General features: G+C 41.6%; 2 protein-coding genes across 7 annotated transcripts in view; both read left to right on the top strand.

Moving 5' to 3' along the window:
• Positions 1 to 318: 318 nt before the first annotated feature.
• Positions 319 to 16,499, top strand: WDR12 (WD repeat domain 12). The gene is made up of 13 exons (XM_020810354.3): positions 319 to 681; positions 1,978 to 2,072; positions 2,622 to 2,716; positions 3,083 to 3,189; positions 4,078 to 4,193; positions 6,120 to 6,274; positions 8,225 to 8,270; positions 9,263 to 9,354; positions 9,931 to 10,071; positions 10,192 to 10,297; positions 13,716 to 13,848; positions 15,273 to 15,345; positions 15,896 to 16,499. The coding sequence occupies exons 1-13, from the start codon at positions 641 to 643 to the stop codon at positions 15,971 to 15,973; spliced, it is 1,278 nt and encodes a 425-aa protein (XP_020666013.1). The 5' UTR covers positions 319 to 640; the 3' UTR covers positions 15,974 to 16,499.
• Positions 16,500 to 20,221: 3,722 nt separating this feature from the next.
• Positions 20,222 to 24,882, top strand: part of ICA1L (islet cell autoantigen 1 like) — a 65,810-nt gene continuing 61,149 nt past the window's right edge. For 5 of the 6 annotated variants that reach the window (XM_020810328.3, XM_072978656.2, XM_072978652.2 and 2 more), the window contains exons 1-2: positions 20,222 to 20,360; positions 24,372 to 24,447. In XM_020810328.3, the coding sequence (XP_020665987.3) occupies positions 24,443 to 24,447 (5 nt within the window). In that variant the 5' untranslated portion in view covers positions 20,222 to 20,360; positions 24,372 to 24,442. The remainder of the gene's footprint in view (positions 20,361 to 24,371; positions 24,448 to 24,882) is intronic. The other variant, XM_020810334.3, reaches the window with a different exon arrangement.

The raw sequence follows: 24,882 nt of genomic DNA on the forward strand, positions 1-24,882 counted from the left end.
ACGAAATTGTTCACTTGGGAGCAAAAGTCCTACTACATTTAGTAAGGGTAGCTCCAAGAAGAGTGGATGGCATCCCGCAGCTTACTAGGAAGTAAGCTCCAATCCATTGAACTTCATCGGATTTACTTCAGAGTAGGCATATCTCAGATCACGTTTGTACAAGTCTACCGACAACAATCCTGCAATTCAACTTTTAAAAAAATCGAGCTTAAAACAGCCCATCCATCAGCCTGCTCTGTGACGAATCTCTCCTAACAAACACGCAAGAGCGAACCAGACGTGCTACTGCAACACGAATTCGTCCGCGTCGGAATAACCAGATACAGCACAAGGTAGAAAGGATATGAATACCAAGGGGGCGGCGGCAAGGAAATGTAATCGATTACTTTCGTAATCGATTGGCCACCCTTGTGCATAGGAACGAAGACGAGGGGAAGTGAGGAAAAAGCGAGAGCTCGCTGCTCTGTTTAGCTGGAAGACCAGACCTTACTAAACAGTTGCCGAGCTATCCATTGGTCTTGCGAAAAGAAGACGGCGGCGGCGATCAGCCACGTGGGGCTCTAAGGACGGATCGATCGTGGGGAGGCCGGGAGATTCCTGGGCGCCGGATTTCTGCTGTTAAAGATCCCCGGCATTAACCATGGCGCAGCTCCAGGCTCGTTTCTTCACCAATGACACCAAGTAAGTGCGGACGAGGAATGACCGGGGAACCGGAGGCATGGCTAGAACTCGTCGTAGGGACTTAACTTCCCAGGTTACGCTCGTTTTTAATGGGCGCAAGAAAGAAAGTGGGTTCTGCTTAGTTCGGGTTTAATGGGAACCGGGAGGTCCTTTTGGCCTCAACGTAACAGGACTGGGATGATATCATCTTCAGCTGTTACGTGTTGGGGCTCTCATCCTGTAGCTGAAACTTGGATCCTGCAAGTCTGCTGCTGCTTCTCAGCTTTTTATGGCGTTTTGGTCCTCCTGACGCTTTTCGGGACAGCTAATTAATTTGTTAAGCACTGAATTAAAAGGCCAATACTTCTTTTGACTTTCGCTGGGAAGCAGCCATGGAGTGATAAGTTTGGAAATATAGGCACCCATCATGGACGTTGTCTTAACCAACCCCCATCCCACCCATTTAGTAATAATAATAGCCTTAAAACTGCAGAGATGGAAGGGACCCTATGGATCATTGAATCCAGTCTCCGTCAAGGAGGCGCAGTGGGGAATAGAACTCACAACCTTTGGCTCCCCAGTCAGATGTTTAAACTGTTAAACTATCCAGGAGAATTTAGAAATTTAGGCTGCTGTATCATTTCATATCAATGAATAAGGAACACGTTTTTCCCCCTAAAGTGAATTCCCACACAAGTCCAAACTTTCCTGGATATCTTGCATCATGGCAGGATTGGTTGCAACAGTATCCTGTTGTTGGAAAAATAAATTCCTGCTCCAGGTACTCTGAGGTTTATGGGTAAACCCAGAGAAAGCCAAGTTGTGGAGGCAGATGATATGATAGTCCTCACTACTTAGAACTCCAGGCTTTGACTCTGGGAGCCCTGGTGCCACTTCACCACTGGTGCTACTGCTGGCGGTAGATCGCTTAAATTCTATGCAGTATTGAAGAAGTCAGCTTTCATCTGTTTCTAGCCATTTGACTACCGTATTTTTCTGCGTATAAAATGACGCCTTTTCCTTAAATAATTTGAGAATAAATTGAGGGTCGTCTTATACACGGAAGGCAGCTCTTTCAGCTGCCTTTTGCATTGCTCCCAGCCTTTTTGCTAAGCTCATTGCCTTCTCAAAAGGCAAGGAAAAGCGGCAGTCACTTTGACAGCTGCTTTCCTTGCCGTTTGCCAAGGCACGGGGCTTAGCAAAAAGGGAGCTCTTTGATCCCGGCTTTTTCTAATTTGGGGTTAGAAAAGGGGGGGGTCATCTTATACGTTCAGTCGTCTTATAAATGGAAAAAATATGGTATTTTTCTCCCCACAGATACACAGTAGATGATGTGCCTTTTTCTGTCCCAGCTGTTTCTGAAGTTGCTGACCTTAGTAACCTTATCAACAAATTGCTGGAAGCTAAAAATGGTATGTCTCTGTCTGTGGAAAAACTCTGAGCAGTCTGCAATAAGGTCAGCTTATCACTGGCCTCATGACATGTCCAGAGAAAGCCAGGGCTATGAATATGGAATCTATACATGAGAAATGTTGCTTGTTTTTGGATTGCAGTTGCCGGAATCCAGTATTGGGGCAATTTTAGGAGTTCTAATAACAAAGCAATCAGTGATGTTATGTATTGTGTGAAGGGCTTGTGTGGTATAATACGGTCAAAAGACAGCACCTGCCAAATCTCTTAATGATACTTGTACTCCTTGTTTGGGAAGTAAAGCATGACTCTTCTTTGCTAATAAGAACTAAGGATTATTTTTCCCTAATACTTTTTTTTCTTGACAAATGTTCTTTGTAAAGTTTGATAATTTTAATGCCATTTGACATTTCTAAAATCTAAATAACTGAAGAATGTTCGCACACTAAACACTCAGTTTCATTTTGGAAGTCTGTTAAAATGTATGTTGCCACTTTTGATGGTATGATTTAAGGCATGCAGTTTGTCATTTCTGGTTTGTTTGTCTTTAGAGGGCCACAAATATGTGGAATTCGACTTTCTTGTCAAGGGACAGTTCTTGCGTATGCCCCTGGTCAGACATATGGAAACAGAGAATATCTCAACAGTAAGTCATTTGGGTGGGATTTTAAAGAATTCAGTAGCTGTCTCCAGTATTGTGCCACTGGCCAACTGTCAGAATGACAGAGCTTTCCTCCTGTCAGCTCCTGCACCCATCTTTGTTCCTCTGAAGTTTCCCAAACACCTAAGGCAGATTTGGGGAAGGCATGAAGGCTGCCGTGGAGAGAGAAGATAGTTCCACAGTTCCACTAATGGATGTGGCTCCAGCAGTGGGAGTTCCCTGTTGAGTTCTGGCCAGAGTTTCTAAGAAATGAACTGGAGGAGGGTAGGGGGTTAAAATGTCCATGACTGAATCCTAAACACATTTATTTGGAAACACTTTTACTTAGTAGCTTTGTTTATATGTGCTTAGGAAGATGTAGTAGAAATAGAATATGTGGAGAAGTACACAGCGCCTCAGCCGGAAGAATGCATGCTGCATGATGATTGGATCAGTTCTATTGAAGCTACAGAGGAATGGTAAGCGTCTGATGTTCAATGGTTTTTAAGTTTTTTGCTCTCCTTTTCTTTGTGTGTACACGTGTGTCTGTATTCTTTCTTTCTTTCTTTGTATCGGACCGTTGCACAATTCAAAATCAGGGACCCATGAAATATAGGCAAAAATCAAAAACCAATCAAAATGTCAAGACAATCAGACTATTTTTGACAAGAAGCTGTCAGAGCTTGAGATGTGTGTAGAAACTTTTCCTTGACTTCAGCCATTGTCCAGGAGCCGGTATCCATGAAATGGATGGATTTGGTGCTGTTTCGGTGCAACGTTTCTGGAAGTGAAGGATTTGCTGGTGGCACACCATTGCTCAAGGAACACCCAGGTGTACTCACAATGCTTTCCCACTCCTTCAAGAGGATTCTTCTATGTGTTACAGCTTACCTATACACAAGCAGACATCTGTGTTGAAATCCTTGTATATTTGTTGATCTCTGCCTGCCATTTAGCCTGTTGTGTCACCACAAATCTCCACAGGCTTGAGAGACACTCTGGAACAGTGGGAAAAGGGGGAGCTAGAGCCTGCAGATGAGAGAAAAAATTGGCAGGTGTAGCCCCCTCCTCTGGGAAATACATCAATTTCCATAAGTGGGTGAGATCATTTCTGCCCACAGATTGAAAATAATGGATCAAAGCAAATATGCGGGCATTACATTCTCACATCATTTTTACATTCAGTTGTTAATTAAACAAGAGAACCTAAAACTCCTAGAGGAGTTTGTGAGCCGCCCAGAGTAGACTATGTCTAAATGGGCGGCATATAAGTTCAATAAATAAATAAATAAATAAATAAATAAAAAGAAACTGTCTCACAAAGAGCTGTGAGATTTCACCCAATTCTCTGCTTCTGAATTCCGTAGGATCTTGACAGGTTCTTATGATCAGACTTCTCGGATCTGGTCAGTGGAAGGCAAACCCATCATGACAATTGCTGGGCATGCAGATGTGGTAAAAGATGTGGCCTGGGTAAAAAAAGGTAGGTGGATTTCATTTTGAGCTTATGGGTTGGGCTAACATGGTTTCCCCGGCAAGCTTTCCAGCCAAAAATTGTGTTCAAGTAGATTGACCTTCAGTACATTTGTTAGTAATGGGGTTACTTAAAAAAAAAAACAACCAAATTTTACCACTTTTGCTCATTACAAAAATTGTCTCTCAGAACTAAATTAGTCCTTGAATGTACTTGAAATCCCTCCTTTACAATTGTTACTATTATATGTTCCGCTTCTTCTGGAACAAAACATCAATGCCATCAATGTCTAAGTCTCATCCACATTTCACTGGACTATACTAGCCCCACTTAGATGTTGCTCAAGTGGAAGAAATAGCAAGGCCAGATAATCAACCCTGCCCTTTAAAGTCATCTAGCTGCTTCCAACCCTTCAGGTATTACAGAGTAACTGCTGCGGGGGGGGGGGACTTTTACTTTAGGTGTGGAGGCTTTGCATACAATTTAGAACCCTTACTTCCCAGGAGTCTAAATTGTGTGAGGAGTCTCCAGGAATTAAAACAACAACTGCTCTCTGGTAAAGATGTTATCCCTAAATTACAGTGGTGCCTCACTAGACAGTTACCCCGCATGACAGTTTTTTTGCTAGACATTGACTTTTTGCAATCGCTATAGCGATTCGAAAAACAGTAATTCCTATGAGGGAATTTCGCTGGACAATGTTTGGTCCCTGCTTCTCAAACCAATTTTCGCTAGACGACGAATTTGACAGCTCCCTTCACGCTCGCAAAATGGGTGTTTTCGGGACCTAAGCTTCGCAAGACAGCTATTTAAACAGCTGATCAGCGGTTCGCAAAGCGGCTTTCCTATGGCCAATCTTCGCTAGACAACGACTATTCCTCCCCATTGGAACGCATTAAACAGGTTTCTATGCATTCCAATGGGGAAATGCTTTTCGCTAGACAATGATTTCGCTAAACAGCGATTTCAGTGGAACGGATTATCATTGTCTAGCGAGGCACCACTGTAATACAAAATGGTCCAGGAAGCCCTGTATTACCTTGGAGTTAGTTAGTTGCTCTTTCATGCAAACAATTCCTGAATAAATCTTATTGAACTGGAAATCTGTACATTTATATATTTCCAGCTATCATACTGGGTAAGCCAGATGTGAGCAACACATGGGATGCATGTGGTCTACCTGCCCAGTTTCTAGGCACCAGGGCCTTCCCAAATACACATACTGGTGTAGGGGGGAAACCAGCCAGAAAAAGACATGAGGGTTATGGAAGTTGTGGCTGTCTCCTTTGAAAGAAGATAGAGCCTCACTCTGTTTCCAGTACATCTTCTTTTCCCCAAAGGATTTTTAAGGAAACCAAACATAATTTAACTTTTTGTAGATGGTGCCTACACACGGCAGATAATTGGCTCATGAATCCTGAGCGATTGCTCACCTCTGCTCTGAGCTACATTAAAAAAAATCGTATGCCAGTTCGTCAGTGTTTTGTGAAGCAGTTGGAGGGGGCATTTTAGTGGATGAAACCTGACAACCACCTCAGACCAGAGTTCTCTCCTTGCTACTGAACTGCTGGATAGCTCAGTGGTTTAAGGCATCTGGCTGCAGAGAGCCAGAGGTTGGGAGTTCAATTCCCCCCACTGTGCCTCCTTGACAGGAGCTGGACTCAATGATCCCTAGGGTCCTTTCCAGCTCTGCAGTTCTAAGATTATTGTTTGTTCATTTATTACATTTGTATTCTATTTTTCTTCCAAAAGCTTAAAGTGTTTTGATCTTTGCAACAACCTCTTGAGATAGGATTGCCTGAGGGTTTGTGACTGGCCCAAGATTATTCCTGGCCAAGGGAAGATTTGAACCCCTATCCTAGTTCATGAGCAGCCCTTGTACTGAATGGCTTAGAAAGCTCTCCTGTATGAATATTTGTCCCCTTTTTCTCCCAGACAGTTTGTCCTGCTTGCTGCTTAGTGCGTCTATGGATCAGACAATCTTGTTGTGGGAATGGAATGTGGAAAAGAACAAAACGAAGGCTCTTCACTGCTGCAGAGGGCATGCAGGGAGCGTGGAATCTGTAGCTGTGGATGGCTCAAGGACTAAAGTGAGTTGCAGGCCTTCTCCTACCTTGTTCCCAACTCACTTTTTGAAAAAGCAGGGTTGGGGAGCCTTTTACACTCTGCTGCAATTTTTGAACATTAAAACCAAAACATTGCCCCATCTCCTGGTAACTTGACAGCTTGTGCTGACTCTTGCAGTTGGCCCATGATCTGCACTGCTATCTAAAGCACTCAGAGATGTAAAACTCAAACGTGGGCTCTCTTTCTCTTTCAATTTTTTGAAAGCTGTTTTGGGTTTTTTTGTTTGTTTGTTTTTGTTTTAAGTAAAAGAACAATTATTGGGTGAAAATGTTGATGATCGTTTGTGAATGCTGTTGGAGGCTGAGAAAAGTGCTTTCTAAATCATGCATTTCTATGACTCCTTGTCAGCCTTTCTTGTTGTTGCAGCAATAACAGGGTTGCAGTTGGGTCCTGAAGGTTCATTAAAGTGCATGTATTTGGGAGTTTGTGAGAACTCATTGCAGAGAGCTTGAGAATGGTGCTGAATGCACCCATATTTCCTTATTACATAAATTTATATCTCCGTTTTCTTCCATCATGAAACTAAAAAACATCCTATGTACAGTTTCTAGAAGGTTTCTCATCACATACAGTGGTGCCTCGACTTACAAACTTAACCCACTCCGGAAAGATGGACGTAACTCGAAATGGTCGTAAGTCGAAGCACCATTTCCTATAGGAATGCATTGAAAAGTCATTTATCCATTCCGACCAGAAAAAATCTCTCTCTCTCTCTCTCTCTCTCTCTCTCTCTCTCTCTCTCTCTCTCTCTCTCTCTCTCTCTCTCTCTCACACACACACACACACACACACACACAAAACACTGCAACCCCCATCGGAACACATTGGGGGCGGAAAAAAATCACCAAAAAGCAAAACAAAAAACAATGCAAAAAATCACACAAAAACCCAATACAGCAAGCCCCATTGGAACGTGCTGGGGCCGAAAGAAATAATCACACACAAAAAAAACACAGCAAGCCCCATTGGAACACGCTAGGGCTGAAAAAACAAACACACACAAAAAAATCACAGCACAGAAACATAACCCCCCAAGCCCAAACCCACCCTGTAAAAACCCTGTATGTACTCACTCAGAAGCAGAAAGCAGCACCAGGCAGTCCGAAGCCTCCTCCGACGCATACTCTCTAACTGTTGGGGTGAAAGAGGTACAAAGAAGCAGCCTCTTTGCTGACCAACGGTTAGTACATTTGAATTCCCCGCTTTTTTCTCCACCTTTTTTCCGGTTGTAACTCGAAGCTCCGGTCGCAAGTTGAAGCAAAATTTTGCGTCCGGAGCTGGTCGTGACTCGAAATGGTCGTAAGTTGGGACATTCGTAAGTCGAAGCACCACTGTATTGTGTTGATTGATCTTGCTAATCTTCAGTGATAGCACCAATTTAAAAAATGTGGGACATGAATTTGCCCCCTGAGGTCAGTGTAAATCTGGCCTAGGGCTCTCTATAGTTTCAGCCTAATTCATAGTGAGCTAGACTTAGAACCACCCATCACTGTCACCAGCCTCATCCTCTTTCCAAATGTACTGATAGGTGAAGCAAGGTGGCATTGGGAAGCCAGCACGGCAGCAGAACCCTTAGACAAGTTAGGGACTCCTTTGGATTTATTCCATGACTATCCAATGACATAAAGAAGCATTGGCAATTGTATTTCTGTACACTCCAGTTACAATTGATATTCCTTGTTGTGACATCTTCACCAAAGGTCTATCTGGACAGTAGGGAGGAGCTTCCTCAGATTTAATTCCAGTCTGGTTCATACCTCAGTAGCCTTGTTCAGGCTGGAGTCATATCTGGACCAAATTAATGCATTTGAGTCAGGCCTATTCCGAATCACACTTGAGAGAAGCATACTGTTTACAAAGGATAACAAAATAGGTTATATCACTTTTACTTGAAAAGTGTGCTTTTTTTTTAGTTTTGCAGTGGATCCTGGGATAAGATGCTAAAAATCTGGTCTGCAGGTAAGAGAACTCTTCAGCCACCTTAAGTTACTTTTATGCCTTTACCCTGTCTCTTAGGCCTTTTACAATGCACAAGCATGTTCTCATGAACCCAAAGTGCAAGAGTAAAATGACATGCAAATGCACATATTTTTGCTGGTTGTAGTGTGTTTATAATGCGATCTGCCCATGGCAGTAGTGAGTTTTGGGAGAAATACTTTGACTGACTATAATAGTGGCTGGGTTCAACTAATATCTCATCTAGAGATAGGCACAAACCAGCAATTCAGTCCAGTTCATTTACCACTGCAACTGGTGTTTAGTGGTTGAACACTGTGCCCCCTCCAGCAAGTGTCCATTCTGAGGCAGTGTCTCAGCTTCCCTGTCCTGCCTCCTCTGGTATTTAAACTTTCAAATAGCTGTGCTTATGGATCACACTTAACGTGAGAATGGAATTCATAAAGCAATATATTTAACATCCAGGTAAATTCTTGTGGGTCCATGTACAACTACACCCGAGAAATACTGTATCTTTAGATATTTGGAGAAAAATCAAATTGATTTAAATAATGATTACAATTTTTAAATGATTTTAAAGGATTTTTTAAAGTTTAAACCATCAACAAAATCCTTTAAAAAATGTAATCCACCTCACTTCTCAGATCTGGGTCTTTCCAGATATTGTGGACTAAAATTCCTAACTTTTTTTAACTTTTGCCCATGTTGGCCGAAGCTAAATAAATTGTATTCTAGAATATCTGAAGAATTATGTTTGTTTTGAATTCCAGATATAGAATGTTTAAGAGTCTAAGTACTTGATCTGTGAAGAATGAGTTAATACGCTACATGATAACACTGGGCCTCAACATTTCAAAGTAGAGTTAATCACTTATTTTAGTTTCAGCTTTGTTAGAATTTAGCCAGATAAATAGTTTTCAGTAGAAGCCATATTTGTGGCAATGTGAGACTAACTATTATAAGAATTATGGTCCATAATCTTACTTTAATTACAGTGCCTACAGATGAACAGGATGAAATGGAAATGGAGGAAGTGGCAAATAGGCCAAGAAAAAAACAGAAAACGGAGCAGCTGGGACTAACAAGAGTAAGACAAAACTGGATTATATAGAATTACATTGTAATGAGTGGAGATCAGCAACTTCTGAAAATTACTGCCAGTAGTAATATCGTCCCAGTGGTGGTGATTTTTGGAAATTAAAGACTCCCTCCCGGGGGCCTTCAAAGGCTCTTGCAAGATGAAAGGGATCCCAAGGAAACCTTAGGACTTTCAGAGGTTGGGTTCTAAAGTCTTTAATTTTTGAAAAACAGCCACAGCTGATGGCATCAACCATATTTGGTATAAATTACATTGCTAGATTTCAGCCATTATTGTATTATTGGGCAGTTAATACAAATACAGTAACTTTTGGAAGTGAATTGCTATAAGTTAAGAAATCTTTTGCATACCGAGCCATGCAACTCAGCATGTAACTTGTAATTCCTACATAGATTTCTTAACTTGCGTCAATTCTTATCTAAAAGTTATGTTGCTTGTGTAACTGCAACAGGAGTTCAGCCACTGAGTATGTATAGTATTATAGCTTAGAAGGGCTCAGATTTGTTTCACAAAATGAAATATTCCCGATAGCTCAACCTCTCAATGTTTATTTTTCACGTCTAGACTCCTATTGCAACTCTCTCTGGTCATACAGAATCAGTATCTTCTGTACTTTGGTCAGATACTGATGAAATTTGCAGTGCTTCTTGGGACCACACCATAAAGATATGGGATGTTGAAACAGGAGGGCTCAAATCAACTTTGGTGAGTGTGCCAATTAACTTGATTGCTTCTCAGATTGTTGTTTAATGTTTTTTCAACAGAAGATTTGTGTAAAAGCTAAAGAACAGTTTGTTACTGACTACTCCTTTTACTCTTACGTAGACTGGAAACAAAGTGTTTAATTCTATATCCTACTCCCCACTGTGTCGACGCCTAGCCTCTGGAAGCACTGACAGACACATTAGATTATGGGATCCTCGGACCAAAGGTGAGTTAAAGTGTGTGGGAATGAGATAATGTTGCATATTCTTTAATGGTTACAATGTTGGTTTAATACATTTTATTCAGTTCTTCAAAAAAAAAAAAAACAACAACAACCCTCCAGTTTATGAATGTGGGACATTGTGCTTCTGTATCCACCATTCAAAATGCCAGGAAATGGCCTGATATTGCTGCGCCATTCACAGAGAGACAGCAAGCAGGGGGAAATCCAAGAAGCTGAATCCTTTTTTCAACAGTTAACCACATTTTATGCAAACTCAAAGAAATTGCTAATGCTGTTTTTCAATAAGTGTGAATGGTAGTAAGTACAAAAAGGTATCTTGTAGACCATCTTGACTGCTGCCATTGGTGTTGTCATAGTTCATTTGCTATGTAAAGCTTGGTATCCTTTTTCTTTCTGGCAATGTGAGTATGATATTGTGCAGCAGTATGGGGCCATGTCCTGGCATTTTGAATCATGGATATAGAAGTACAATATTCCACATTCATAAACTGGAGGTTTTGAAAAGAATTAAATTTCCTGCCTTTTTGTAACAGAAGTTTACATATACACACACAACAAATTCCAACAGAAACTTCCCTCATATAAAATTACCCAATGCTAGAGAATTTCAGAAAATGAGCACATGATCTGTACTATGGTTGCTGGGAGAGGACAGAAGCAAAAATAACTGGGATGTGGCTGCAGTTCCTCTGTGCCAAAATATTTTGAAAGACTATTTTGAACTTAATGAAGAAGTGAAGCAAGTTGTATGAGGAAGTGCAACACATACAGTAGAGAAACATCCACACCTTTTAATCTCTCAGGTAAACTAATGCTGCTGTGTGTGCTCTGCAGAACACAGACCAGGAAGCTATCTTATAATTTCCAAATACATTGTGTGCATATTTTCCAAAACATGTCCTCTCACCTTTTGGGGGGAAAAGGAGGGCTTGAACTGAGCAAATATTGTCACAGGGAACCAAGGTCAAAATCATCCACACTATCTAAAAAACAGTGAAGAAAGATCCAGGGAGGAGGGGAGGATCCACTCATTTGAAGTGTAGCATTGGAGGAGAGTCTTACCAATATCACAGACAGCTAGAAACACAGAAAAGTGGGTACTCTGTCAAGTCAAGCCTGAACTCTCACTAGAACAAAGATGAATAAACTGACCAGAAAAAAATCAATACTGCTGGGAAAAGGAGGGGGGCAGTAGGATGAGAGGAAAACCTAGCATGAGACACATCATCTCAATAAAGGAATCCGCAACTGTTAAAGCCAGAGCAGAACTTAATGGAAAAGATAATATTTCTTGGAAGGGGAGCAGTAGGAATAGAGAACAACCTGACATGAGATGCTGTTGGTTTGCAAAATTTGAGCAGAATTATTAATGAGGTCATTAACTCATGTAGTCATCACACATCAGAAGTGATTTGGTGACATATAACATCTCTGGAGTTTTGTTTTTGTTTTTAATTGCCAAACAATTATATAGCAACAAAACATGTGGAATGGTTAAGACTGTGATGGGATATTGACACCAAAGCTTTGCTAACATAGAGTAAGACCACTGCCAGCCACAAAGCAAAAAAAACCAGTAGTTTCACAGCTACTGAATACTCTGTTTTTAAAATATTTTTTTTACAATCAGGCACAGAAATCCTTTCCTAGCACTAATACCTATTTGGCCAGGAAGGAATTAAAAAGTTCTTTTCCTGAGAGTCAGCTTATTGGGTCCTGACTGACAGGGTCAAAAGCTTATATTGCCCCAAACCTGGGGCTGATTTCCCCTTGGAAGGCTTGTATCAGGAGCTTAGAAATCCTGAGAGAATGCGTACTGTAAGTACTCAGGGCTGGGACAAACACAACTGCCTTGTGCTTTTGTAATGCAAAAATGTGTTGGACATGCCTTTCAAAAGTGTGCTAATTCTCTGAAGATATCTGGCAAAATGCCCCCCTGCCCCACCACCTGTCAGGAAGAGTGTTGCTCCATCACTTCCTTTAAAGGAAACCTGGGGTTTCTTTACTCTTCAAAGAAAACCTGTATTTTGACTGTTTCTGTGATCTTTAATCACCTTCCAAACATCTCCCTTCCCCTATGAAACTTCAACAAAGTATCTATTTTGCAATGCTCTTCTTGGTAAGCCTGTTACATGCATGTTCAATTTATAGCAAAGTTACTGTTTTTCCCTTTTAAAAGGTCTTTTTTGAGGATCAATATTCCAGCCTCTGCAGCCTGGTGTTTTTTTTTCCAAAATAAAAAAGGGGGCGACCATTCTAAAAATAAATAAAATTGTTTTGTTTTTTCAATTGACATGAGCCATTTTAAATCTGGTTGGCTAGTTCAGTGGTTTAGATCAGTGGTCCCCAACCTTGGGCCTTCAGATGTTCTTGGACTTCAACTCCCAGAAATCCTGGCCAGCAGAGGTGGTGGTGAAGGCTTCTGGAAGTTGTAGTCCAAGAACATCTGGAGGCCCAAGGTTGGAGACCACTGGTTTAGATAACTGGCTGTGGAGCCAATTTCCTCACTGTGCCTCTAGGGAGAAGAGCCAGTGGGTGGCCTTGTGTGGCCTTGGGCAAGCTGCAGATTTCCAGGATGCCCCAGAGGAAGGGAATAGGAAACCACTCCAGTGTATAGATAACTGATAATAATCTCTCACAATCCCTTGCGACTGATCATGTTGGCTGGGGCTTCTGAGAGTCTTAGACCAAAATATCTGGAAGGCCAAAGGTTTGCCACAGCTAAGTAAGTGATACTGGCCTAGATGGTCAAATAATTTGACTTGGTGTAAGGCAATTTTCTATGTTCCCACTGCTAGCCTATGGATGTTCTGTCTTTTATTGTTTATAATATCACTGCCATGCTTCTTTCTTTTTAGGAACCATATCAAATCAAACAATTCATTTCATGAGTGATGTAGTTGTGCAATGAATAATATGAGCAGCAGAGTTTTGTGGAACATCTGAAAAGGAGATCAACAGGCCTGTTGTATTGAATGGGGGCTGTATTTTTGGCAACATCTCTCCTGCCAAAGAAATGAGTGAAATCCTGTTGCTTAATGTAGTAAGTCACAACAAGAGTTAGGTGCACTGAATCAGTGAGGATTTGATGAGGGAGCTCCTCCATAAATTCCTTTCAGTTCTACTCTAGTTGTGACTTACTATGCTAAACAACAAGATTTCTGCCACTGTCTACTTCCCACCCAGATAAACTAGGGACACTAAAGAGTGGAACCTGTCTTATGTACCATAGCATTTTGTTTATTTTTAACTTCCTTTGTGGCAATGCTGTCAACAAAATGTTAACCATTGGTGGTTTCTGTATGCAGTATGTGACCTCTACAGTAGGCTTACAAATGATAAATGAGTGATGTGCCTCTTCATCAGTTGTGGCTACTAAGTCTTATCTGTTTTATTTCAGATGGTTCTTTGGTGCTACTTTCTCTTACCTCACATACTGGCTGGGTGACATCAGTGAAGTGGTCACCGACACATGAACAACAGCTCGTCTCAGGTTCTTTAGACAACATTGTCAAACTTTGGGACACAAGGAGGTAAACTTAAATCTTGTGGTTTCGTTGTTGGTTGCATATCCTGCAAGTCACTGAATAACACGCAAACAGAAAAAATACTTACTGTTTCCATTTTATGAAACATTGTTGTATCATTAGTGCATATACAGTGGTGTCTCGCAAGATGAGGTTAATCCGTTCCACGGAAATCGCTGTCTTGCAAAAACATCGTCTTGCGAAACCAAATTTCCCATAGCAATGCATTGAAAATTAATTAATGCATTCCTAGGGGAATTTTTTTTAAAAAAAGGAACTTAAGGGGTAGGGAGCTGGGGAAGCACCATGGGAGGACTGGTGGGGGGTCCCCTCCCTGCGATCATCAGCTTTGGAGGTCCCCCACCAGTCCTCTGATGGTGCAGGAAAAGCCTCCAAAATGCTCTAAAGCAGGCGCGGGTGGTTTTGGGGCACCCCTGCCAGGGCTCTGATGGTGCAGGAGAAGCCATCAGAACCCTGGCGGAGGTGCCCTGAAACCACCCGTGCCTGCTTTAGAGCACTTTGGAGGCTTTTCCTGCATTTTTCCCTTCTGAGGCTTGCCGCAGGCTGGAGGAAGAGGTGGGAACTTTAAAATTGGTTTCAGACAAGCCTCTGCAAATGACGATCGCTGCGCAGAGGGACCCGCGCGAGTCCTCCCATGGTGCAAGGTAAGCCCCAGAGGACCCCCAAAGCTAGGGCGTGTGGTTTCGGGGCACCCCTGCCAGGGTTCTGATGGCTTCCCCTGCACCATCAGAGCCCTGGTGGGGTGCCCCAAAACCACCCCCGCCCGCTTTAGAGCACTTTGGAGGCTTTTTCTGCCTTTGCAGGAAAAGCCTCCAAAGTGCTCTAAAGTGGGCGCAGGTGGTTTTGGGGCACCCCTGCCAGGGTTCTGATGGCTTCTCTTGCACCATCAGAGCCCTGGCGGGGGTGCCCCCAAACCACCCGTGCCCGCTTTAGAGCACTTCGGAAGCTTTTCCTGACTGTGCAGGTAAAGCCTCCGAAGTGCTCTAAAGTGGACGCCGGTGATCGTAGTGCGAAAAAGCCCCATTGGAACCATTGTTTTGTGATGGGTAAATCGATCGCAAAAAACCATCGTAAAGCGATTTCTTCGTAAAGTGATTTCTTCGTAAAGCGGGACAACTGTCTAGCGAGGCACCACTGTAGTAGTATAACCCCATTTTCTAATGGTTTGACCTCAGAACGAGGATTATTTATTAAATTCCTGAAGCGGCTGGAGTCAAGCAATGTGCAAAATTTTAAAGTAAGGCCACATGTTCTTGAGGAATTCTAATTTTTTTTTAAATGACAAACTCTGATGGGGAAGTTTGTTCTGAAGAAACGTAATAACTTATTCCAGCATTTTGCCATCAAGATAGTTTGATTTTCGTGTAATATGAGTAACATGACTTTCTTCAATATCTGTGTCTCATCAGTTGCAAGGCTCCCCTCTATGACTTGGCTGCACACGAAGACAAGGTTTTGTGTGTGGAATGGACAGAAACAGGGGTAAGAATTTCTTATTCAAAAACAGATGGAATGGGATTGGAACTGAGGGCAATTCTGAGGCTTAACATGAAATGTTACATGAAATGAAATATTTCTCTAATACATTTAAATTTAAAATAAATGATTTTAATTATGTACGACAACAGTAAAGGTAGTTTATTTTTAAACTGTGTTGAAAGAAGTGATTTTGCAAAAACATCTAGTAACACCTTTTTCTTTATAGCATTTCTGTATTATGGATTTAAATAATATCCTTCAGCATCATGAAGTTTCTGCTCCTGAACATTAGGTGGCCCAAACACACATACCTGGCACCAAAAAACCCACCCCAAAAAACAAAACACATAGAGACACAATTGGCCAAAAAATAAAATAAAGTAAACCACCCGAAGGGGGGAAAAATCACTTGTACTTAAAGATGGATCATAAAATAAAAACTAGAAAATTCTATATGGTACTCTTTGTTTGTGTTTCTCATCTGTGTTGAGATTGTGAAACAAGTGATTATTTATGTTGCACTATAATAAGATTTATTTTCTCCTCATTGTAGTTGCTGTTGAGTGGTGGAGCAGACAACAAGCTGTATTCCTATAGATATAAAGCAACCACTTCTGATGTTGGAGCATGAAAAGGAGTGAGCAGATATTCAAGAGAGCATACTCTTTCAGCTATATATTCTTGAAATCTTTTGTGCAACAACTATACAAAACATGCTGTTTTCTAATTTTACAAACAAGGGGTTGGATTCCATGTTCTAGAGATTGGAACTTCTTTCATGTTTTTGCTAGATAACAAAAAAGAAGTGATTTTTACCTTGAAAGAGCTGCTCTGAAGGGTTGTAGTTATCCTTTGAAACAGCATGGTTGGGCTTAAGGGAGAATCGGTGAAAATTACTCACTCTCTGTTTGCCCAGGGAGCCTGCGCAGTCTTGTCTGTGAGCAGAAGCCCTTCTGTTTGCAGAAGAATCTAACCCTGTATATGTATTTGTGATCTGGAACAAGATGAGTTTCCAGTCCTTTCAAACAGGTATAAGGTGGTTGTATAGTAGCCATATGAAGATTGGATTTAATAATTTAAGTGTGTTTGTGCATTATTATATTAAATTGACTAATGTTTTATGTACATCTTTATTAAATGTTTTTTGTTTTGTGCAACTGCTTCTTTTGAATGATATCTATCGTGTTCTATTAGCTTGAGCAGGAACTTCATCTGTTTGCTAATGAAAAACTATTGCAGATAGATAGCAGCTAACAATGGATCTAGTGAAATAAATTTTATCTGTTACTTAATGTTGAAATTGAATTTTCCATCAGTATTAAGCAGGTTCTTTTCTTGGCCCAGGATGCAAAGTACAACAGGTTCAAGTTGACTTTTTGTTTCTTAAACAGCAAACCACTTAGTCTTATACAAGTCACTCTTGAACCTAAGAAAGCATTCAAATATAGGTTGCTGTATGACTTGAGAGTATTTTGAAAAGTGATGGTTGTTGTGGGTTTTTCGGGCTCTTTGGCCATGTTCTGATGGTTGTTCTTCCTGACATTTCGCCAGTCTCTGTGGCTGGCATCTTCAGAGGACAGGAGTAGGAACTCTGTCCGTGCTCTGTTGAAAAGTCTTTAAACCAGGATCGTGGGACCTAGGACCCTCTAGATAATAACTGGCTGCTATCAGCTTTGGCCAGTGGCAAGGATGACAAGAGATACTGTCCAGCAGCTATGTGGGTTGGGATAGGGCTACAAGCTACCCATCCCTCCTTTGGACATACCAGTGACATCTGAAATGCCTCTCTAGATGATGTTTTTTAAATTGCACTTCTGATAAATATTTTAAATTGCACTTCACAGACCAGCATTCAAAGCTGTTATTTTAAGATGGGATGGGCAAACTGCAGTTTTTCAGATGTTACTGTCAGCATAGAGTGGTGAAGTATAGTGGGATTTGCAAACGAATGACATCTGGAAGTGCCTGCTGTGTACTAGAGTGGCTAGATTATTCAGGCTGTTCAGAACAGGGAAACTGGCTACCTGGCGGCGGAGCTTGGGGCCTAGGCTTCAGTTCCCCACTGTGCCTTGCAGTAGAAAAGACAGCCTGTGTGACCTTGGATAAGCTAGGTAAAGGTAAAGGTTCCCCTTGACATTTAGTCCAGTCATGTCCAACTCTAGGGGGCGATGCTCATCCCCGTTTCCAAGCCATAGAGCCAACATTTTTCCGAAGACAGTTTCCGTGGTCCACGTGGCCAGTGCAACTAGACACGGAACGCCGTTACCTTCCCACTGAGGTGGTACCTATTTACTCGCATTTACATGCTTTCGAATTGCTAGGTTGGCAGGAGCTGGGACAAGCGACAGGAGCTCATTCCATCACGTGGATTCAAGTTTACAACTGCTGGTCTTCTGATCCTGCAGCACAGAGACTTCTGCGGTTTAACCCACAGCGCCACCACGCCCCCTTTTTGGATAAGCTACTATGTCCCAGAATCCTCCCAGGAAAAGGGATTGCTCTTCCATTGATTTTCTGCAATAGGGTACTGGCCATAAATTTTCAATTGGCTTAGCAAAAATGAATGTTCCCCTCTCCCCCACCCCCGAAAAAAGAGGGGGAAAAAAGCAAGATCAGTGCTAGTCTTATCTCTCTTGAGGATGTAGGAGAGAATTTTCCAAGTTGAAGCTTCAGGACTTTCAGTTCCATCTGCAACTGCCATTCTTTTCTGGGAAAGTAGCTTCTTGAGAGGATCAGACTTAGACATTTTGAAGGATTTTTTAAAAATTCTAACTTACGGTAAATACAGATGTTTTATTAGAGTGACAAAGATAACAGCAAGGGTTGAGTTGTTTGTTTGTGTGAAAGCAATGAAGTTGGTCGCGATAATCAGAAATCATTTTCCTATGGGGCATCATTAGACCCAGATCCTGAGTTTGGCCAGCTTTTGTGCAATGAGAGAATGACAGTGAAGGGGGCTATTGTAAAAACAAATCAATCCTATTGACTTGTTTGTTTATCATATTTTATTATATTCACCCCACTAGTAGGAAGGATGCAGAAACCTTAGTCCTTCAAATGTTGCTAAACTATGATTCACATCAAGCTTTGGCACTGACCAGGCTAATTGTCAATTGGAGTCTAATAATATCTGGAGGGCTACAAGTTCCCCAGGCTTGTGGCTGATGAGAATAAGGCTATCTCTTATTTATTTGTATCCTAATTGTAATACATAATTAAAACCTTATTTTTCACAGAAGGGACTGAAATTCCCTTTGAAACATCTTTGCCTTCACCTGAATTATATAAATGCAATATAAACATATAAAAAGCCTTCAGCAATGTACAAGTCAACAATCACATGAAAAAATAGTAAACTGTATAGACACTAAAAAATAACAGCTTAAAAAGTCCAACTCATAATCTGAGCACTTTTAATAAAACACAGAGCAACAAGATCTTGGAACAAGAGAGAAGATGAATTCATTCTTGAAGACAGTAGAGTTGAGAGTCATGGCACCCCAGCAGAGGAAGTGGTAATCCACCCACACATCCAGTGGTCAGAGATCTAAAGTGCAGGATGAGCAGATTTTTGGCAGCAGAAAGAACAATGGAATCAGACAGAGGGTGGGATGTGAGCAAACTGGTGGTGATAAGGAATAATGGCAAATATTGGAAGGGAGAAAGACCCATGAATTTTGCCTTTTCTGATAAACATTTCAACACTGACCTCATTTCAGAATACAGTACTGTATTTTCTTCCAGGTAAATATGCTGGAGCACATTGACTGCAGCACTGGAGTTAAGTTCTACTTTGTCATTTATATAGAAATTCCCATATCCCTGTGCATTTTATTTCATTGGAAAACCTATTCTTCTGGCATCCCAGTTATTTGGATAAGATGTTAATTAAACCCGAAAACACTCACACAGCAAAGCTTCCCTGTAGTTTTATCAGAAAATGAGAGGAGGGGTTCCAAGTAAACATCCTTTCTACCAGCTGAACACGCCTTAAAGGCTAAACTGTTTAAGGAAACATGGCGATCAATGAAAGAAAAGGTAGCTCTCCACCCCCACCTTGCAGGTTTTTCCATCTCCAGTTAATTCCCAAACATCCTATTCCCCTCCCCCTTCAATATTCCCTGAAATGTTTAGATTATTTTTGGCATATACTCTCTTAAGTTTTTGCGCTCCTGACCTCTGGGAATCTTGGAAAATGCATAGGAGCAGACCTAAGGACCTACATCACTCAGGGATGTATGTGTCTATTACACTCTCTTCGAGGAAGAAAGCGGTTCAAAGCATCGTCTGAAAAGTCTCCATCACGAAAGACTGTGGTTAATGCTCTTTTAAAAAAAAAACACGTGTCAGCAGGGTGTAACGTAGGCACGGGAGCGCCTGTGGATGAGCGTGGCCGGAGGGACTCTTCCAACCCCAGGAGCGGAGCCTCCTCGCACCGTCAGAGGGAAAACGTTGCTAAGGCCGCTCGGGGGAAGGAGGCGCCGCGGGGCGTGAGGGGCTTATTTTCCAGCCTCGCTCCTCTCCGCCATCGCAGGGTCCTCCGTGACTTAGGGCGGCGGGGGGGGGAAATCCTCCGCAGGGAAAAGGGCCGCCACAGCGGGTGAATCGGCGCCCGCGCCCTCCCCGTTACTAGGATGCCGTCGTTGTCGCCTCAGAAATCCTTCTTCCCCCCCCCCCCGCTGCGTCTTGCCCCCTTCGGGCGGGAAGGAAAGGCACGTCCTGTGGCGGTTCCCGTTCGTTGTTTTGTTTTTTTTAATTTAAGGGAGGACAGGTGGTGGTGGTTCCCCTCACTCCGCGACGTGGGCGAGGCGGCCCACCGCGAAAGTTGATTTAAAACCATCAGCTTCCGCCGCCCCCGCCCCCCCCATCCAAACAGGTCAATTTACTGACGCGCTGCGGAAGGGAGGCAGCTCTTCGCCTCAGAGACGGCGGCGAGAGGGGAGCCCCAAGCTCTTTCTTCCTCACGAGAAGCTTTTTAGCAGCGCTTCCTAAACGACATAAACAACGAGCTTTCGGGAGTAAATGAAATTTTTAATTTTTATTTATTTATTTATTTTGCTTCGTGTCTTCCGAAGGTCGCTTTCCTTTTTAATTTTGACGGGGGGGGGACGGGCATTTGCCTGTGAGGCACTGGTTACTTACACCCCCTTAACGGTGCATCGCATCATCCTGAACGGTACAATAGATAAAAGTGTGTGTTTTCTGCTTTTCTTTCTTCTTTCACTGGTTAAAAGCGAAGTGGTTTTTGGGAAACTGTTGCTGCTTTCCTGGGTGGTTGGGATTCACCACAACTGCATCCTTGCTTGCTGCACCCCTAGCAGGAAGACCCATCAGGAGTGTGGGGGCTTTTCTGCCCTCTGGGTTCAACATGGGTCACCTGTAACCCGCATAAGGAGGGAGAAGATGGAGGAAAGGGAAAAAGAACCCTGGGTTTGAGCACACAATGGGCCTATTGTTTCTGGGCTGGGCTCCTCTGCTTGTGTTTCCTTGTCTACTTGTGTTTCCTTCCGAAGGGACAACTGCAGGCAGTGTACCTGCTGAAGGAGCAAAACATGCAGAGAGCTGAATTAATCCTTATAAAAGTATCCTGGTACTATTGCTGATTGGATGTCACTCCCACTGTTGAACACAGTCGCATGTACCATATTTGCCCTTCAAGCAGCTATACAAAGTTTCTCAGTCTCCTTTATACTGTTACTGTTATGTGCCATAAAGCCGTATCCACCTTGTGGCCACCCTGATATGATTTTCAAGGTACTGTATGTAAAATATTTAAATGTGTTATTTTACTTGCTAAATATTTTTTTAAAATAATTTGTCAGCAAAGGGGGCAAGTAAGAGGATGATAATAATAGAGGAAAGGGGGCTATGTGGCATGTGGTCACTTGAAACACATCTTCCCAGGATAATTAAACATTTCTGAATGAATAATGGGAGTCATTTAACTGCAAGTTGCAATGGTATGGCAGTGTTCATGTCTCCCAGGACGATCTTCTGGTCATATGTTAAGATTGTAATTTTAAACTTGCTTACATGTGAGTAAACTCAGTTGAACTCATTATAGTTGAAATTCTGTTCCTTAGGATAGTCACAGCTATAGTGTACCTATTTAACTAGTAGGGATCCGGTGAATAAATCGTTATGTAAATTCCATAAATTCTATGAGTCTACTTTCATGGCAAGTTATTACACTAAGCTACAGTCTTTCAGTGAGTGGGATCTCTCCCTCGATCCCATCTACTAGCCAGGCCACCTCTGGGCAGCTTACAATAACATAATATAAATATATAGTAAAGCTAGAGTAATAAACTAATAAAACATCACACAAAACCAAATCTCTAAGAATAAAACAACTAATGAATAAATAAATATGTATACATATAAATAAAACAATACAAAGATACAGTTGATGATGGTAAAATAGCAACAGTTATTCCAAAATTCACAGGGTATAGGTGATCAAAAACTAAATTAGTTTGAGCTAAGACTCTGAAAAGCCTGTGTGAATAGCCACGTTTTGAGTTGTTATCTGAAGCCAAGGACAGAAGGAGCCAGTCACATCTCTATCAGGAGCAAATTCCATAACAATGTGGCCAACACAGAGAAGGCCTGGTTTTGTGTTGTTGATTTCTGGCCCTCCCTTGGAGTGGCCACCCTTAACATCCCAGTCTATGAGGTGCAGGTGGGACAGGTGGTAATTCTGAGGGAGAGGTGCTCAGACAAGTAGCAAGGCTTTCTAAACAATTTGAGACTTTAAATATCAACATCAGCACCTTGAACTTGGCCCAAAAGCATGCCAGCAGTCAGTATAAACACACCAGGACAGGTGATATGGGATCATATATTAATATTCCACACACCAGACTAGTTGCTGTGTTTTACACTTGCTGTGGCTTCTGAACCACCTTCAAGGGCAGCCCCATGTAGAGAGCAACGTAATAATCTATCTTCAAGATTATCAACACATGAACCAGTGTTGTTAGGGATTTCCTGTTTAGTACCCTCTACCTAGAAACTGAAAAGAATCACCATAAGTCAGAATTGACTTGATAGCACAGGTATTATTATTAACCTGTTCTTTCCGTAGACATGGCAGTTGGAATTGAGTAAAATTTGGGGAAAATATTAGCCCAGTGGTTTCCAACTTTGAGTCCCCAGATATTAAGAGTACAACTCCCAGAAAGCCTGGCCAGCACAGCTAGTGGTGAAGGCTTCTGGGTTTTAGTCCAAGATAATCTGGGGACCCAAGGTTGAGATTACTATATTAGCTTTATGGTGGAGAATTAGACAACATTACCTTTCAGTTTCCTACTCCTTTTGTAGTACCAGACATGCACAGCTGAGATTATTTAACATAGGAAAAAGACTACTGTAACCTTCTGAAGAAAACCTTTCAAAATCTATAATAGTTTCAATCTGAAGTAGCTCTTTAAGCATTTAATTTCAGAGAGGACCACAGTAATCAGTGGCATCTATCTGACATGGAAAGTTGATCTGATCAAGTTAAACTAAGCTTGAGTATCAAGTTGCTGGGTGTCACATCACAAGATTATCTTGTAATACAATGTGCAAACTGTGCTTCCTTTCAAACAGTTGAAATACAACTGTAAAATATCAGTAAAATTCTTTTGTTTTAAACTTGTTTAATGCATCGAAAGGCCAAGTAGTTATCCTGAAATACTGTAATCCCAGAGACACTTAGACCTAGTGGTTTATTCTAAAGGACAATTACTTCTCTCTTTTTTTCTTATTAATGATCCAATGTAAGAGAATTGTTCCCAATGTCATAGTGGACTTTCTCTAAAATTCAAATTTTACTTTATGCAGCCCTCTGACTGCCTGAGTTTTAAATTCACAGCGGTATGTCGAATTTTGCTAGAGTGCTTTCACAAAATGAACTTCTAAAATTTCTAAGTACGTAGTTCAGGAGGTTGGTTACATGTTGTTTGGCTTGGTGTTTGGTCTGCTGCAGGGACCAGATGGTTTGCTCCTAAAGATAGTGATCAGATAATTTCTTTGCTGGAGCAAACCAGACCTCACTTTTCTGGCTCCTGTCAGGGGCTTCTACTTTCTTGGTGTGGTTAGTATTGCTCTCTTCTGGTTCATTTCCAGCACAGGAGATTGCCTGAAACAAACCAACTGTTTTGATTTGGCCCTACTTTGCTAGCTCCAGCCTAGCTGTGTAGACAAACCATGAGATGTTCTAATTATTAAAAAGACTGGAAACAGAACATATTTATGCTTCCAGCTGAAAGCAAGTCTGAAAGTAAGACAAGCTGAAATAACAAAAACAAAGACAGTATGGAATTTAGCCCATCCTTCACATACTAAAAATCTACAGACACAGAATCATATTGTATACAGTATTTCAAAGGGACTTTGGAAATAATCTCTACTACATGATTTAGGGTCTACAATGCAAGACATGTAGGAATTTTCAACAATTCATATTGTACAGTATGACTCTTGTATCTGTAGGGGATAGGTTCCAAGCCCCCTATGAATGCCTGAAACCGTGGATAATAGTGAACACTGCCTTCCAAATGCAAATGACAAGTGGGCAGAAGGCAAGGAGTAAGGCGCTGAGGAGCACTTGAGCTGCTGGCAGCCTGTCTTGTCAGAGGTAATGAGGACTCAGTTCCATTCCTTAAAACAGCTGCTGATAGGATGTGCTACTGCTCCCTGGCCTGAAGAGGCAGGGAGGGGAGATGATGAGGGGGCTGTCCATTTTGGATTGTGGTTAGCCTCAGCTAAGTGAAACCACATTAAAACAGGAAATACAGGGGTCCTACTGTGTTTCTCTTTGCAAATGAAAGCCTTGCTTACTTGTACAGTATATAATGCAATTTTAATGTTGTTGAACCATTACAATACCAAAATAATAATATAAATTATCTGGGTTTGCCATCTGTCTATTTTACTCGAGCGGAAAAGAGCTGTGTAACGCTGGTGTTGTTCCAGGACATTATTCAACATGCTGTTATTGACCCATGACTTTCTTTTGAAACAAAATATGTGCCTTTCTCCAGACAGACCTATTGACCAAAAACAATGCATCTAGGAAAGAAGAAGTGAGCTCCTGGGCACTTTCAATTTAAGTATGAGGTACATCCTATGATGGGTGCTGGGAGAGGGGATTGGCCTTCAGATAACACTGAATTTGCCTACTGCTCACTTAAACAGTCTGGGCCATTCTTGTGTGAAAATATGCCCATTTGCAAGTACTTTGTCAGAGGGCCATGCTTTGGGCCCTCCCACAAACATGGAAGTCACATGTCATTTTTGTTTTTATGATGTGTTACTCTTTTTGGCATACAATTTTGCTTGATGTACATGTTTCTTTTCTCTGCTTTTGGAAAAAAGTCATCACTTGGGAAGAGTAATTTCTTTCCACAGGATGTGGTTCTGATGTTTTATCTCAATTTTTTGTTACATCTTTATTTTAATTCATTTTATTAGCTACCTTGCATATATGATAAAAAGCTGAATATAAAAGGTTTAAGTACATTTAAAACAGTATCATCTGTTTAAACATTTACA

The sequence above is a fragment of the Pogona vitticeps genome, chromosome 1 (genome assembly GCF_051106095.1).
Source record: "Pogona vitticeps strain Pit_001003342236 chromosome 1, PviZW2.1, whole genome shotgun sequence".
Lineage (NCBI taxonomy): Eukaryota > Metazoa > Chordata > Lepidosauria > Squamata > Agamidae > Pogona > Pogona vitticeps.